The following is a 14,132-nucleotide window of genomic DNA, read 5'->3' on the forward strand; positions in this document are numbered from 1 at the left end:
TTTTACAACATGTACATATTATATCTCAGCAAACAGAGAGTATTATAACGCAATAGATTTCATCCGTCAAAACATCACAGAAAGAGGGGCAGCCTGGAATTTTACAATGGCATCTGAATGCACTAAGACGTTCAACTGGTCAGGAGGTGAGAGTTGCGGAAGATTACGGTAAACTTCAGTTACAGATCTCCATTACGAATATCTAAAGTATGAATAAAGATCACAGCTTGCTATGACGTGTACTTCATGCCTGCAGAATAAGCAATGTCCTTAGCTCTAAATTGTATGTCTAAATGCTTATGTAGACAAAGAACCAAATGTATATAGGCATGACCATATTATATTCCTCGCAAATATCACCACATTTAAAAACAAAGCTAGATTGAGTCTTTGAAGGGCATTAAGAACTGATACACACAAGGAAAAATATTTATGAATGTCAACGGAGGAACACTGCGTTTCGGAATATATACTTTCTCCTTCATCAGGTGCATATCATTAAATGCTATGAGGCAGAGAACATATATGTGTACCTGTAAGAACAACAAAAGTAAAAAGATAGCATAGAAGGGAACGCAACAAGGGAAGCCAACAGATAACTGGCATGGCACTGATTACCCCGCCTCCCGTTTGCCCATTGTCCATTTCCCATTACCAATCATTCATAAGTTAAGTTTTGGCTTTAATTTGTCCATTGATAATCAACCATCAACGTCTATTATCTTCACCCTAAAAATATGTAGTTTACTGAGAAAGTGGTATCCAAATATAATGTGTGTTACTGTTGACCACTTTCTTAAAGGCATTGTTGGTTCAAAGCTTTCGGTCATAGAAGCCGTGCCATTTTTCTCTTGTCAGAGGAGTACACAAAGTATACGTCATCTGGACTAACATTTTTGGTTCGGTGGCTGGGTTAGATCGCCAACTTTGTGTTCTGGCGATTGGGTGCCTCACTCACAGTGTGGGTTCAAATCCCGGACGGGACTCAACCAAAGAAAGTACGAGAATCTGTACTTTACTCAGAAAGTGTTATCCCAATTATAACATTTGCTGTCAAGAAAACACAATAAATGTATATTCGGCTTTGGATGGGTAATGATATCACAGACATATACGGATATTGATGATGACTTGGAGGAGCTTCGTAACGCACGTCTTCTCAATTCAGGGATTGGTAAATCCAAATATGTGTGTGCGCGTGCGTGCATGCGTGCGTGCGTGCGTAAATGTGGGCCTGTTGGATGTTACATAAAACATTCATCTTGAGCGGGAAGGAAGTTCGAGTTGGATTAGCATGTTAACTATATGATCTTCTTTAGGCAGAGAATGCCGCGCATGAATGTATTGATGAAATTCCTAGGTACATGGGGCCTTTTCGTCCCCAGGAATACCCACAGTGGAGACTTCAATGGGGATAGGGTGTACACAATGTGCTACCTGGTAGATTGTGTGTCATCAGACCGGACAACGTTGGTCTTTGACTGATTGTGGCGTAAAACACACTTATTCATTTACTTATATCGGAAATTGAATGTTCATCTTAATTGTTATTGTTGAACATGTAATATATTTTTAAAGAAATAAAACAGTGACATAATAACTACAACTTTATGTGAGCGCGAGTAGCTTTTTTGGAATGAGATGAATAAGTCTTATAAAGTTGTAAGCTTCTTCACAACCGTGTAACTATGAATTGACTTTATTGGGTAATCAAAAAAGAGATAGGACCTACAATAGCCAAATTTCATACGATTTCACTTGTCCACCATCTTGGATGCAAGGCGAAAACATTTCAGCGCGTTTGAAGCCACTGAGAATGCCCCCTGCAGAGTTCAAACCTCACAGCATTGGTTTTTTGACTGACTGTAGCGTCAAAACAAACTCATTCATTTACTTGAACTGAATGTTCATCTAAATTGTTATGGATAGTCACGGAGCCATGATCCAGAGAACAGGGTGTCATTAGATAGAAATAAACTAAGTAATAATAGGATTACCAGAAAAACGGGGTTTTACACACAAGCAAATAAACTTCGCTCATTAACACCAGAGTAAGTCGGTACAAGATTGAAAACTGCCCCATAATTATGTATGACATGCTTGTCCGGTATTGCTACATATATATGTGAAAACAAAGTTATTTAAATGAAGAGCAAAACTGATGAAAGTTAACTATAAACGTGTATACGTGTTATATCGTCACTGCAAAAATAATGATTGTTTGTCTTTAGTATTAACATTCAAATACGTTATATCTGTATTAGCGATATTGTCTTTGTTCCACCGGTGAGTCAGCGTTAGCCGTACTATCTCGTAGTATAATTGTATTTCTGAAGACATCACGATACAGTTTTTACGATGCATCACGTCTGCACTAGCGCTTGATAACAGCCTTGTGTTTGGGTGTTTCAGTGGTTTAAATCGCTGCTCTTGATATTGTTGATTAAACTTTGATACTATGAACAATATAATGTTATGTGAGAGGTTGACTTTAGAACGGTAACATACTAACAGTATATAGGATGACATAAACAGAACAATGAGAAGTTCGTCCAGATTAGTGTATAGGCAACATTTAATAATTAAAATAATTACATTCAACAACTCCCCTTTTAAGTCCATTTTCCTGACTTATAAGTAAATGCAAGAACAATCGGCCGGAATACAATGTATAGTTCTTGTCCACTTCCATATGACTATATAGCATACAATAAGCTATCGGGTCCCGTTTAGATCGGTTTGGGTGGCAGCCTAGATAGCCATAGAATAGTTTCATCTTGGAATCTCCCATATCACTGGGGATCCTCTTCAATTTAAATGAGGTTACTCGTTACGATTCCGAACCTTCACGTGACTGTGTTTATGAACCATTGTCAAATAGTGGTGACATTAAATCTAGGAAACAATACGCGAAATCGCGCATGCACAGAACGGAAAATTTGGTCAAGGCATTAAGTAATCCGCATGCGCAGAACGATTGATTTCAGTACTTCCGCTAAGCGCTTCGAGTGCAGCGTCAAACGCGGGCCTGTAATCTAACACGCGGGGACTGACCAATGAAATCTAAGAAGTAGAAATACCGGTAGACGCTGTTGCTTGATTGACAATGTCAATCAAGAAAGGGAGGAGCTTAACGCTAACGTTCTCTCCCAGTAAATTCCGATGTCAAATAACGACGTTATTTGGACGGAAAAACGATGGTTTGAAAACGTCCAAATAACGTCGTTTTTCCGTCCAATGACCATATACGGAAAAAAACGACGTTTTCGTGTTTGCAGTGTTGGTTTGTTGTTTAACGCCGCATTCAGCAATATTCCAGGTATATGACGGCGGGATATCATGAGCATCGACCCACGCAATTAGGATCGATGACATGCATCAACCAAATCAGCGAGCCTGACCACCCGACAAGCATAGTCGCCTTTAGATATGAGTGAGATGGTGAGTGAACTTCCAGTATTCCAGTTACATCAGCTCGTCAGCTTGATGTGGGAGGAAAACCCTAAGTGATGCTGGTCTCATACGTTTAAGGGGCGGTCGGGTAGCCTAGTGGTTAAAGCGTTCGCTCGTCACGCTGAAGACCCGGGTTCGATTCCCGACATGGGTACAATGTGTGAAGCCCATTTCTGGTGTCCCCCCGCCGTGATATTGCTGGAATATTGCTAAAAGCGGCGTAAAACCATACTCACTCACTCACTCACTCTCATACGTTTACAATTATGGTGAAAAAACCACGAGCTTGGGCAACGAGCACGGGATATGAACCCACGATCATAGGTTTCTGGTAGCACGTCTGATCATAAATCTGTTCAAAGTAATAGTTTCATCGCACTATTATTTATAATGAAAGGGATCAGTGAAGACACGCAGATATTGGTACATTTGAAACCCACAACGGTCTGAGTGGGTGTGTTTGATTTACCCATGAAGCGCGCTTCTCTACAACAGACCCCTGGAGACCCGGGGTAGAATAGGTCTTCAGCAACCCATGCTTGCCGTAAAATGCGACTACGCTTGCTGTTAGAGGCGACGAACGGGATCGGATGATCCTGGAATATTGCTGAGTGCAGTGTAAAACACCAAACCAACCAACAACCAACCTTAAATATCCATCATCTTCTATGACTGCTTGAAGACAGCAGATACCCTGCACTGTGGAATACGTTCAGCTCGGTATGTGTGATGAAGGTCATGAATTTGTTACAGTTGTGGATACCTACTTTCTTCCTGACGACCCCAAAACTCATCTGTGAGTGGTTCCATCAAGCAGACCAGTGTATTGCATGGAACATTGTTTCCGATAATGTGAAACATTGATTTTACGTCGCCCAGTGTATGATATTCTCTTTCAGTTGAATTTGCAAATGAAGAACATAAACAAATCCAAGACCAACTTCGTCTCTTTTATGAAAGTCAAAAACCCCTCTAAAGTACACACACTATTGTGCTGTCGAAAACCGCTGAGGCAATAAAATGTTCTCATCTTGAGTTTGACAGATTGTACTCCTGCTAACCCTTACTTTCAGAATGATAAATTATGACATGTTAATGAGTAGCATATTGGGTTAACATTTATGCCCATTAGTGCATCGTCTCATGTTCCATTAGTAATGGGATCACATAAATAATGGAACTAGCTAGACACAGATTCACTTCGTTCAGCACGCGTCCTTGTGGTACTGGAGACAAACAACGATGGCCGCCTGTAACACCGGACGTCTTCTCTGTTATGCGTTTCTGTATCCTGTATGGTCTGTTTCCTGCGCCCGTCATCTTGATGTCCTCTGTACGCAACTTCGGAAACTTCAACAACTCGACGTAGCATGTGACGTCAACATTGCATTTCAGCAGATGTGTCGGGACGATACAGCCATCAGAGGTACGTTATGTCATGCCACTCGTTGTACATGGGGTAAACTGTCCCCTGTGTGTGTGTGTGTGTGTGTGTGTGTGTGTGTGTGTGTGTGTGTGAGGAAAAGTCGTACGACGCTCTTTGAAATCTTCATAAAAAAGAAAATGTACGTTTTTACCTCAAATGTTGTGATGTGAAGACACATAAGGCTGGAGCTGCTGGCATATTGCTCGACATGAAGAGAAGGTTGGATATTGGAAAGGCTAAGCCACCCCCTTCGTCATACAGTCTTGTGGTGTTTTTTTTTGTCACTGAATCTATGCATAGATCTTAATAGGAAACAGACGAGGCGGTCCCTTGGTCTCCTCGTCTTGGCTATTTGGTGGATATTGAATGGTATCAGATTATCGAAAAACCTGAAGCTTAAGTTAAACGTCCTCGCCAATTACTTGTTTGACTTTGACAATCCTAGCATAAAGAAACAGATCAGCAGGAAGGGGAGCATAATTGGTTGCCATGGGGATGCCAACTTCTTGCCTAAATACTCTATCCCCAAATTCAACTTAGGTGTTATCTGTGAGAAAGATTGTTTTCTCAGTAAACTGCAGATGACAAATGTTTTATTAACGCTAAAAATTGGTTGAATTATTTTCATTTTTCCTTCTTCAATACGTGAAATCATGGCGAATGTTGTCAAAACCTTAGTCCGAGACAACCCGGAGAGTTTCAGTAGAAACAGAATTAAAACGGTATGTGTTATTATCCTACGTTTGATAAGTTGATATATAGAGAATCTCACCTGAGTGTCTTTTGATATCAAATATATCAACACGAGTTGATAAAAGTGGAAGAATTCCGAGGCTTGCCGAGGATTTTTGCCACTTTTATCAACGAGTGTTGATATATTTGATATCAAAAGACACGAAGGTGAGATTTTATTTATCATCCAACATCATTCTTTCAACTTTTTCAATTTGTAGACATTAATTATCAGTGTCTTCAGTGTAAAAAGTACTGCAAACAGCTTCAGTCGCAGAGCCATTAGTGATGTCATTTGATTGTGACGTCATGGTAACCAGTGACATCACAAGGTCTGCAAAGCATTATGATGTAATGTCATTGCAGCGATATCTACAGTGTAGATATCGCTTGATCTCATCCAAGCTATATCTCCTGTGGGAGCCAGTTTTGGATGATAAATAATAATTGAAAAATAATATATATATACCCGAACAGTTTCAATACTAATCTAGTGTTTTCTCTGTGAAAAATAAAATGTTATGTAAAAAGCAAGACATCTTCATAATACCATTTTCTATAATGATAACACCCACATGAACCACATGTTCTTGCAGTACAGGAGAAAGTATCTGCCTAGCTCGTACGCTCCCCGCACAAGAAAGCTCATTTATATGGTAGGGTCGACCATATAAATATTACATTTCTGACATTTCTCTCTTATAGTTCTGGATCAAATCTCCACACTGGCCTTTGAACAGAACATATGCCGGTATAAGTGAATGAGTTAATATTAAACGAAGCATCGGAAAAGTATACTCTTAAAAAAAAGAAGAAACAAAACGGATATTTGTGGCCATAAAAACAACATTCGCGGACCAAGAGGTGCAAAATTAAGAGGTTTTATATGTTATAGTGTCAGTAACAAATTTCGCGGATCAAAATGATCAAAACAAGGACATGCAAACCATAAGTCGGTCAATTGACAAAAGGACCATGGAGCTGCACGCACTGCAGGCACTATGAACGGTATTCAGGGATTTTGATTGCCTGGCATCTGCGTCAATCGAACAGTGACAGTTCAACAACATGCCAAGATTAACAGATGTGCAAAGAAAAAACGTCATCGGCCACTTGCAGGCAGAAGAATCCTGATCAGCTGTAGCCAGGGTTTTCCATGTAACGCCCAGCACCATCACAAGGCTATGGGGTCGGTTTCAAAAGCATGAGTCGACCCGTGATCGGCCATGGCCGGGACGACCAAGAGTAACCACCCCCGCCCAAGATCGCTACATCCGAGTGCGCCACCTACGTAAAAGGACGACCACAGCCACCGCAACCGCATCCCAAATACCCGGACTGCGCAGAATCTCCGACCAGACCTTACGAAACCGTTTAAGAGCAGCAGGTCTACGAACATTACGTCCTGTTTCACGCGTCATATTCAGTCGACAACATCGTCAACAACGACTGCATTGGTGTCGTCAACGCAGGGTATGGTCTCAACTGCGATGGAGAGATGTCTGGTTCAGCGACGAATCAAGATTTCTCCTCCGACAAGGGGATGGAAGAGCACGGGTCTACGGACGTCGGGGAGAACGTTACGCCGGATAATGCTTCACAGCAGGGATCACAAGAGCCTGTCATCACAACAACAACATTGATGTTCTCCTCTGGCCCTCCAGATCCCCGGATTCGAACCCGATAAAGCACCTGTGGGATGAATTGGATAGACTGCTACGCCGACGTCAACTCCAACGTCAACCACAACCCAAGACGTTGCAGCAGTTGGCTTTGGCGTTGTAGGCCGAGTGGGGTTCCATTCCCCAGGATGTGATTCGCATACCCGTCTCTTCCATGGGCAGGAGATGTCAGGCTACTATCGACTCCAACAGGGGACATACAAAATGTACGCGTTATTGATGGTAGCTGACCTTCCCCCTTGGATTTTTACTTTGTGGGTTGGTTGGTTGGTTGGTTGTTTAACGCCGCACTATTCCAGCTATACGACGGCGGTCTGTAAATAATCGGGTCTGGACCAGACAATCCAGTGAATGATGTCATGAGCATCGATCCACGCAATTGGGATCAATGACATGCATCAACGAAGTCATCGAGCCTGACCACCCGATCCCGTCAGTCGCCTCTTACGACAAGCATTGTCGCCTTTTACGGCAAGCATGGGTTGCTGAAGACCTATTCCACCCCGGATCTTAACGGGCCGTTTCCTATGAACCGATAACTGAGATGACTACAACCACCAAGTGTTTTCTCCACAACATTTTGGCTCAGTATCTTGTACGGTCCCTCGTATAAATGTATTTTCCTACCTCACACAAATATGGCTTTGCGCCTCTCTTTTTTAAGAGTATATCAGCAATAGAGCTACGAGATGAATTGATCTATGTACAAACAGAGTCAATATAAAACAAACACGATTGACACAAGTAAGATACATCCAGACACATATCTGAACTACATTAAACATGATGACAGCATACGTTTTCCGTTAAGCCGATATCATGAATAAATGCAGGGAGGCATAACGTAAAGCATTCATAAAGCACCCGACTTCCAACTTGGATAGTTGGCGCTACATAGAGAATTCATCACGAGTGTTTTTTAATATGGGAAATATCAACCGAGTCTTAGTTAATCGGTATTTGCCGAGCCTTTGGCGAGGCAAATACCGATTAACGGGACGAGGTTGATATTTCCCATATTAAAAAACACGAGTGATGAATTCTATTGATCATTTTCACATTTTTGCTTCCAAATTAAGGAATAATTGCATTAAACATTAACATCAGCAACTTGTCGAAATCTTACGTATAGATCGTGCGTAGTGATACATGTTTTCCATAGCCATGTAAACCAAAATAAACAATTCGCTGAGAAAAAAAGTTCCTCGGATTATTTTAAACAAAATACTTGAACAGACTTTTGCAGAATAATTGAAACTTTAATAACGGTAACAACAACGATTCTGTGTAATCTGATTATATCTCTGGTGTAACTTCACTTATAATATATAGTTTCAAATCAAACAGCTCGCTCTTCCGGTTATCTAATTTGCATATCTAATTTGCATACTTATGTCATTTGGGTATGACATACATGTTTTTATGTCATAAGCTTATGTCATGGATAAATGCTTAAGTTAAATGATAAATAATGTTATTACCCCGCTCAAATTGCGCGGGCGACCAGTAGAGCAGGAAATGCTTACCTTTTTCGCGAAAACTTGGTTTGCAGTGATCCATTCCTATTTTAGCACTATTATGTATTGTTTGGGCAGATAATCGAGACTGATTATTCTCTGAGGTTGGCGTTTTATATTTACACATTATCCCATCTATAACTTTTGATCGATGGTTTAAACTCACCGCATTAGATGTGATGTAGATATATTGAATTGTCAAGAGTTGCTCTAGCGGCGACATGGTTTCTTCAGTTACCCGCAATGCCAACATGGCTGAGCAACAAACAATGACAATGTCACATTGACCACAAGAAATACTGTTATGTGCTTCAAGAATCTCTAAATCGAGACCCGTGAAGATCCAGGGTAGAATAGATCTAGATCTTCAGCAACCCATGCTTGCCGTAAAAGGCGACTATACTTGTCTTAACATCAATAGATTTTGGAATGTACTTTTTCTTCAAAAGCAGTTTATTCAGATTTAGTCACACAGTGTGTTATTGCACGTGTGTCTTTACAGAGTTCATACTAAAAACTTCTCATTCTTAATCCTTTACTTATATATTATTATTAGCAAAATTGTTTGTATATCGCTCAAGAATAATATAAGTTAACTAGATTTTTGATAATTGTGTAAAACGAACTCAAGGATATTATACACATAATACGACAAAGCAAACGTAAGGATAATTTAGATTTAATTTTTAAAAACATAGCCTTATTCTTGGAACAAGTTAGTTGATATATTAACTGTTATTTTGGCACTTATTATTCTAAATAATGTTATTATCCCACCCAGTCCTGTACCTCTCACCATGAGAGTCTGTGAGGGTTATTTGTAAAACCGTGGCAATTATCTTGAGAAGAAAAAGAAGTTTAGGAAGAAAAGACAAGTCTTCGTCAGACAATCGCGAACGCAAACAGTATATACCACTCTTTGTGGCATAGACCGCCTCCGTGGTCTTGTGGTAGAGCGTCCGCCCGGAGAGCGGAAGGTCCGGGGTCATACCAAAAGACGTTAAAAGATGGTACTTGTTGTTACCCTGTCTGTCGCTCGGCATTAAGGGGCTAAAACAAGGACTGGTCGGCTCGGAGTCAGTATACTGTGTCTGAGTGGGGTATTCATGTAAAACTGCGGCATAGTATCTCAGTGGGATAGCACTATAAAGCGACATCAGTCCGGACTAGTACAAGCAGCCACACAAACACACACACGTACATGCACGTCGCTATATAAGTGCAATAATCTTGGACGCGCCGTTAAACCCAATTTCACCTCACCTTTGTGGTATAGCTTTGTCTACGGTTGGTTCTGATTGTGAGCTGGACGTGGACTGCGAGTCTCTGCTCAACTCCCACTGTCACCAGGGTTCCTGTAGGTGTGACCGTGGGCATGGCCCTGATGGAAACACGTGCCGCAACTCCACAGGCACAGACACCTACTGCGCATGTGCCGTGTTGACCACGTCGTGTCAAGTAAACTGAAAGTGACCAGATGATCAGTTAGAAAAGTCTTACCTATACCAGTAATGTTATAAAAACAGTATTTGATTTAACCAACGTAGATCCCATCTTTTCAGATGTATTATTTGGAATTTGATGCCCGGTAATATTTCTTGGAACTGACTGCGGTGACAGTAGTTTTTTGGGAATTGGCATATTAATTTCACGTTATATTTCAAGTCATTTTCATTATGCACGAATTGATGAAAGTGCGCAGGACATTAGACGAAGATTACGAGTAAACATAAACAAGCAAATGTCTGTTTCCTTTCAGGGGGCACGGGTGGCCCAGTCGTCTAAAGCGCCGCAATTCGCTGTGCAGAGTTGTATCACTTTGACACGCCAGAAACAATGATTGAGGGTTCGAATCCCGGTTCGCCCCGATTATGTTTCTAGGTTTGTCAGCACCATAGCCGTGCTCGTGGGTTTTACCGAAGGGGTAGACCTGCATCGCTTCGGGCTTTCTTCCCACATTAAGCTGACACGCCGTGATATAACTTGGATACTGTTAAAAGCGGCGTTAAAAAAAACTCACTCACTCACTGTTTTCTTTCAGTATGTGCATCATCTCCTGGCTACACATGGGATGCCGACACTGACATGTGCTACAGGATAGAAACCCAAGAGCAAAAGAACTGGGCTGATGCTGAAAGAACATGCGCCAACAGCCAAGGACATCTGATCAGACCTGACACTGCCAGCAAAAATGATAAGTTGGGAGAGCTTCTGAATCAATTATCCTTCGGTATGTTTTTGTTTAGTTATTGTATTCTTATCATTGGTTTAGGTTTAACATGCTTGGTTTGTTGGCTGGTTGTTGGCCCATATTCCAGCTATATGACGACGGTCTGTAAATAATCGAGTCTGGGCCAGGCATTCCAGTGATTGACATCATGAACATCGATTCACGCAATTGGGATCGATGACATGCATCATCCAAGTCAGCGAGCCTGACCACCCGATCCCGTTAGTCGCCTCTTACGACAAGCATTGTCGCCTTTTACGGCAAGCATTGGTTGCTAAGGACCTATTCTACCCCGGCGTCTTCACGGGCCTACGTTATTGCTAACTTACCAAATGTTATAGAACTAGTCGCTATATTTTCGATATGGACATAGATGCAGCATAGATTTGGTGCTGCAATATGTTAGGTGCTCTCGAAAGTTGAATAACTTTACCAGCAAGGTAGTTATGAAGGTCACCATAGGACAAAAGGTCAAGATTGTGACCCTAGCCTAAAATCTCACCACCTGTCAGAAAATATACTGCAGATACCACACAATGAGACTTTCGTAACCCAAATGTGTTATAATTTAAGCCAAGAAGTACTCAAGTCTATTAAAAGTTTGAAAAAGCGGAATATATTGTCTTTAGTGGTGTGATTTTGCTCTAAACAAAGTTTCGTCCCTCTATTTGAAAATAAGTCAGCATGAATTTCTGATGCATCACTCCAAATCATAACATCCATGTCCTAGATGTATTCAGAAGTGGTTGAACCTTCATTGTTATATATGTTGTTTCGGGCACACACGATTAACCTGAAGGTCAAAGAAAGGTCAATTTACAAATATCCACCTCAGTAACATAAACTGCAACTTTCTGTTGCATAATGAATATTAATATTTAATAAGATTACACAATTAGACTGTCAAACACTAGATTTATCACATTATTGTTGGAAAGATGAGTCTCGATAATTGTAGCCCTAAACAAGAGTGGTCACTTTGGAGTGATGCATTATAAGTTCAGACTCATACAGAAAATTACAGAAGTAATAGATTAGTGATGGAGAATTATCAATATGCTTGCACCAGAGTAACTTTGTCAGTCACATGATGCTATCGAAAATTATATGCAGATGATCTCTAATCCTGATTATTGATTTCTGTGGTAATAGATCTAGAATATGTGTTCTCAATAGTAGCGACTTAATGGATCGGATGATCAGACACAGTGAATAGCTGGATTGTCATACACTGAATGCTGCTGAATTTTGGCATTAAGCAACCATCAAACTGTAGTAATGAATTGATAATCTTCGGTTTCTATTGCAGATGGACCCGTGAAGATTCCGGGGTAGAATAGGTCTTCAGCAACCCATGCTTGCCGTAAAAGGTGACTACGCTTGTCGTTAAAGGCGACTAACGGGATCGGGTGGTCAGGCTCGCTGACTTTGTTCAATCCCAATTGCTCGGATCTATGCTTATGATATTAATCACTGGATTGTCTGGCCCAGACTCGATTATTTACAGACCGCCGTCTTATAGCTGGAATATTGCTGAGTGCGGCGTTAAACAACAAACAAACAATCTATTGCAGATGCAACTTGGATTGGAGCCCGATATGACGATGGCGCCAAGGAGTGGCAGTGGCTTGACAACAACACCATCACATCGCCACCGTGGGCTCCAGGAGAACCCAGTGGAGACGGCAGTTGCATAGACCTCCGTCGGCATCAGCAGTACAAGTGGAATGATGAAAGCTGTGACACAGAGGCATATTACGTTTGCGAAATCCGACTGAATTGAACTCATTATTATCTTGGTTACCTTTTCTGTTTGGAGCTCTCCACAAGTTTTCCCATTGTCCATTGCAAATCACCAATCAGTGAGAATTTAAGTCCTGGCATGCAGCTGCACATTACAATCAACGTTAATTACTGTGAGGGGCAGTCGGGTAGCCTAGTGGTTAAAGCTTTCGCTCGTCACGCCGAAGACCCGGGTTCGATTCCCGAAATGGGTACAATGTGTGAAGCCCATTTCTGGTGTCCCCCGCCGTGACATTGCTGGAATATTGCCAAAAGCGGCGTGAAAACCATACTCACTCACTCACTCACTAATTACTGTGATGTGTTGGCTTCCACCTATCATTGCAAATTATCTGCTGGCTTCTAAGCTTATTACTTTTATTACATGTACACATGTATGGTCTCTGTCTCATAGCATTCATTCACCTGATGCAAGAGTAAGCATATACTCCGAAACGTTGTGTTCCTCATAATAAAGAAGTTGAGATTGTTAGTCTTATGCTCCTTCATTCATCACAAACCACCCAGGGTGTGTAGACCCGTGAAGATCCGGGATAGAAAGCATCTTCAGCAACCCATGCTTGCCGTAAGAGGCGACTATGCTTGTCGTAAGAGGCGACTAACGGGATCAGGTGGTCAGGGTCCTTGTTGACACTCGAAGGCTGGTGGGGAGCAGAGGTGTCGAATCAAATACTCACATCATGTCTCACAACAAATCTCCTGGTTCGTTTAAAGCAAACAAACGTCGCCACGTCGATTTTGTTTCGTCTGACGACGAAGTATCACCTATTGTTGCAGATTCTTGGCCACGATTCATCGTTATAGCATCAGCAGATGACACTCCTCTGAAGCCTTTTGCCATATCAAAGGGCATCCAAAGTGCTTGTGGCAGAGTGAAGAACGTTATTCGTCTTCGTTCTGGTTCCATCATCGTGGAATGTGCACGGAGATAGCAATCTATCAATTTGTTGGGTCTCAAACAATTTGCTAACATGCGGGTTGCTGTCTCAGTGCACAACACACTGAATTCTAGTAGAGGTATCATAAGAGATCGAGCGTGTTGTCTGTCAGAAATGACAGAAGAAGAGATTGCGACTGAACTAGAACATCAAGGTGTCACCGCTGTTAAGCGGTTCACGCGAAAATCAGAAGATGGCAATATAATTAAACAGAAAATTATCTCTTCACTTTTTCAATGTCTACTGCTCCAAAATCAATTAAACCTGGATACTTCAACATCGGAGTGGAGGTTTATGTTCCAAATCCACTCCGGTGTTTCAAGTGTCAACACTTTGGTCACGGGGCCAACT

At 41.5% G+C, this 14,132-nt stretch overlaps 1 protein-coding gene across 1 annotated transcript; it reads left to right on the forward strand.

The window, feature by feature from the left end:
* Positions 1-4,576: 4,576 nt before the first annotated feature.
* On the forward strand, positions 4,577-13,272 carry LOC124131302 (C-type lectin lectoxin-Phi1-like). The gene is made up of 3 exons (XM_046494496.2): positions 4,577-4,879; positions 10,852-11,040; positions 12,615-13,272. Exons 1-3 carry the CDS (start codon positions 4,696-4,698, stop codon positions 12,821-12,823), a joined length of 582 nt encoding a protein of 193 aa, XP_046350452.2. The 5' UTR covers positions 4,577-4,695; the 3' UTR covers positions 12,824-13,272.
* The last annotated feature ends 860 nt before the right edge of the window (positions 13,273-14,132 follow it).

This window comes from Haliotis rufescens, unplaced genomic scaffold (genome assembly GCF_023055435.1).
Source record: "Haliotis rufescens isolate VD_foot unplaced genomic scaffold, xgHalRufe1.0.p SCAF_14, whole genome shotgun sequence".
NCBI classification, from domain to species: Eukaryota; Metazoa; Mollusca; class Gastropoda; order Lepetellida; family Haliotidae; genus Haliotis; species Haliotis rufescens.

Excerpts from the sequence above, each read along its gene's own strand:
- LOC124131302 (XM_046494496.2), top strand. The coding sequence starts at position 4,696 with ATGGCCGCCTGTAACACCGGACGTCTTCTCTGTTATGCGTTTCTGTAT. Across the intron at positions 4,880-10,851 it reads GGACGATACAGCCATCAGAG|TATGTGCATCATCTCCTGGC; the intron begins GTACGTTATGTC and ends GTTTTCTTTCAG. Across the intron at positions 11,041-12,614 it reads TCTGAATCAATTATCCTTCG|ATGCAACTTGGATTGGAGCC; the intron begins GTATGTTTTTGT and ends AATCTATTGCAG.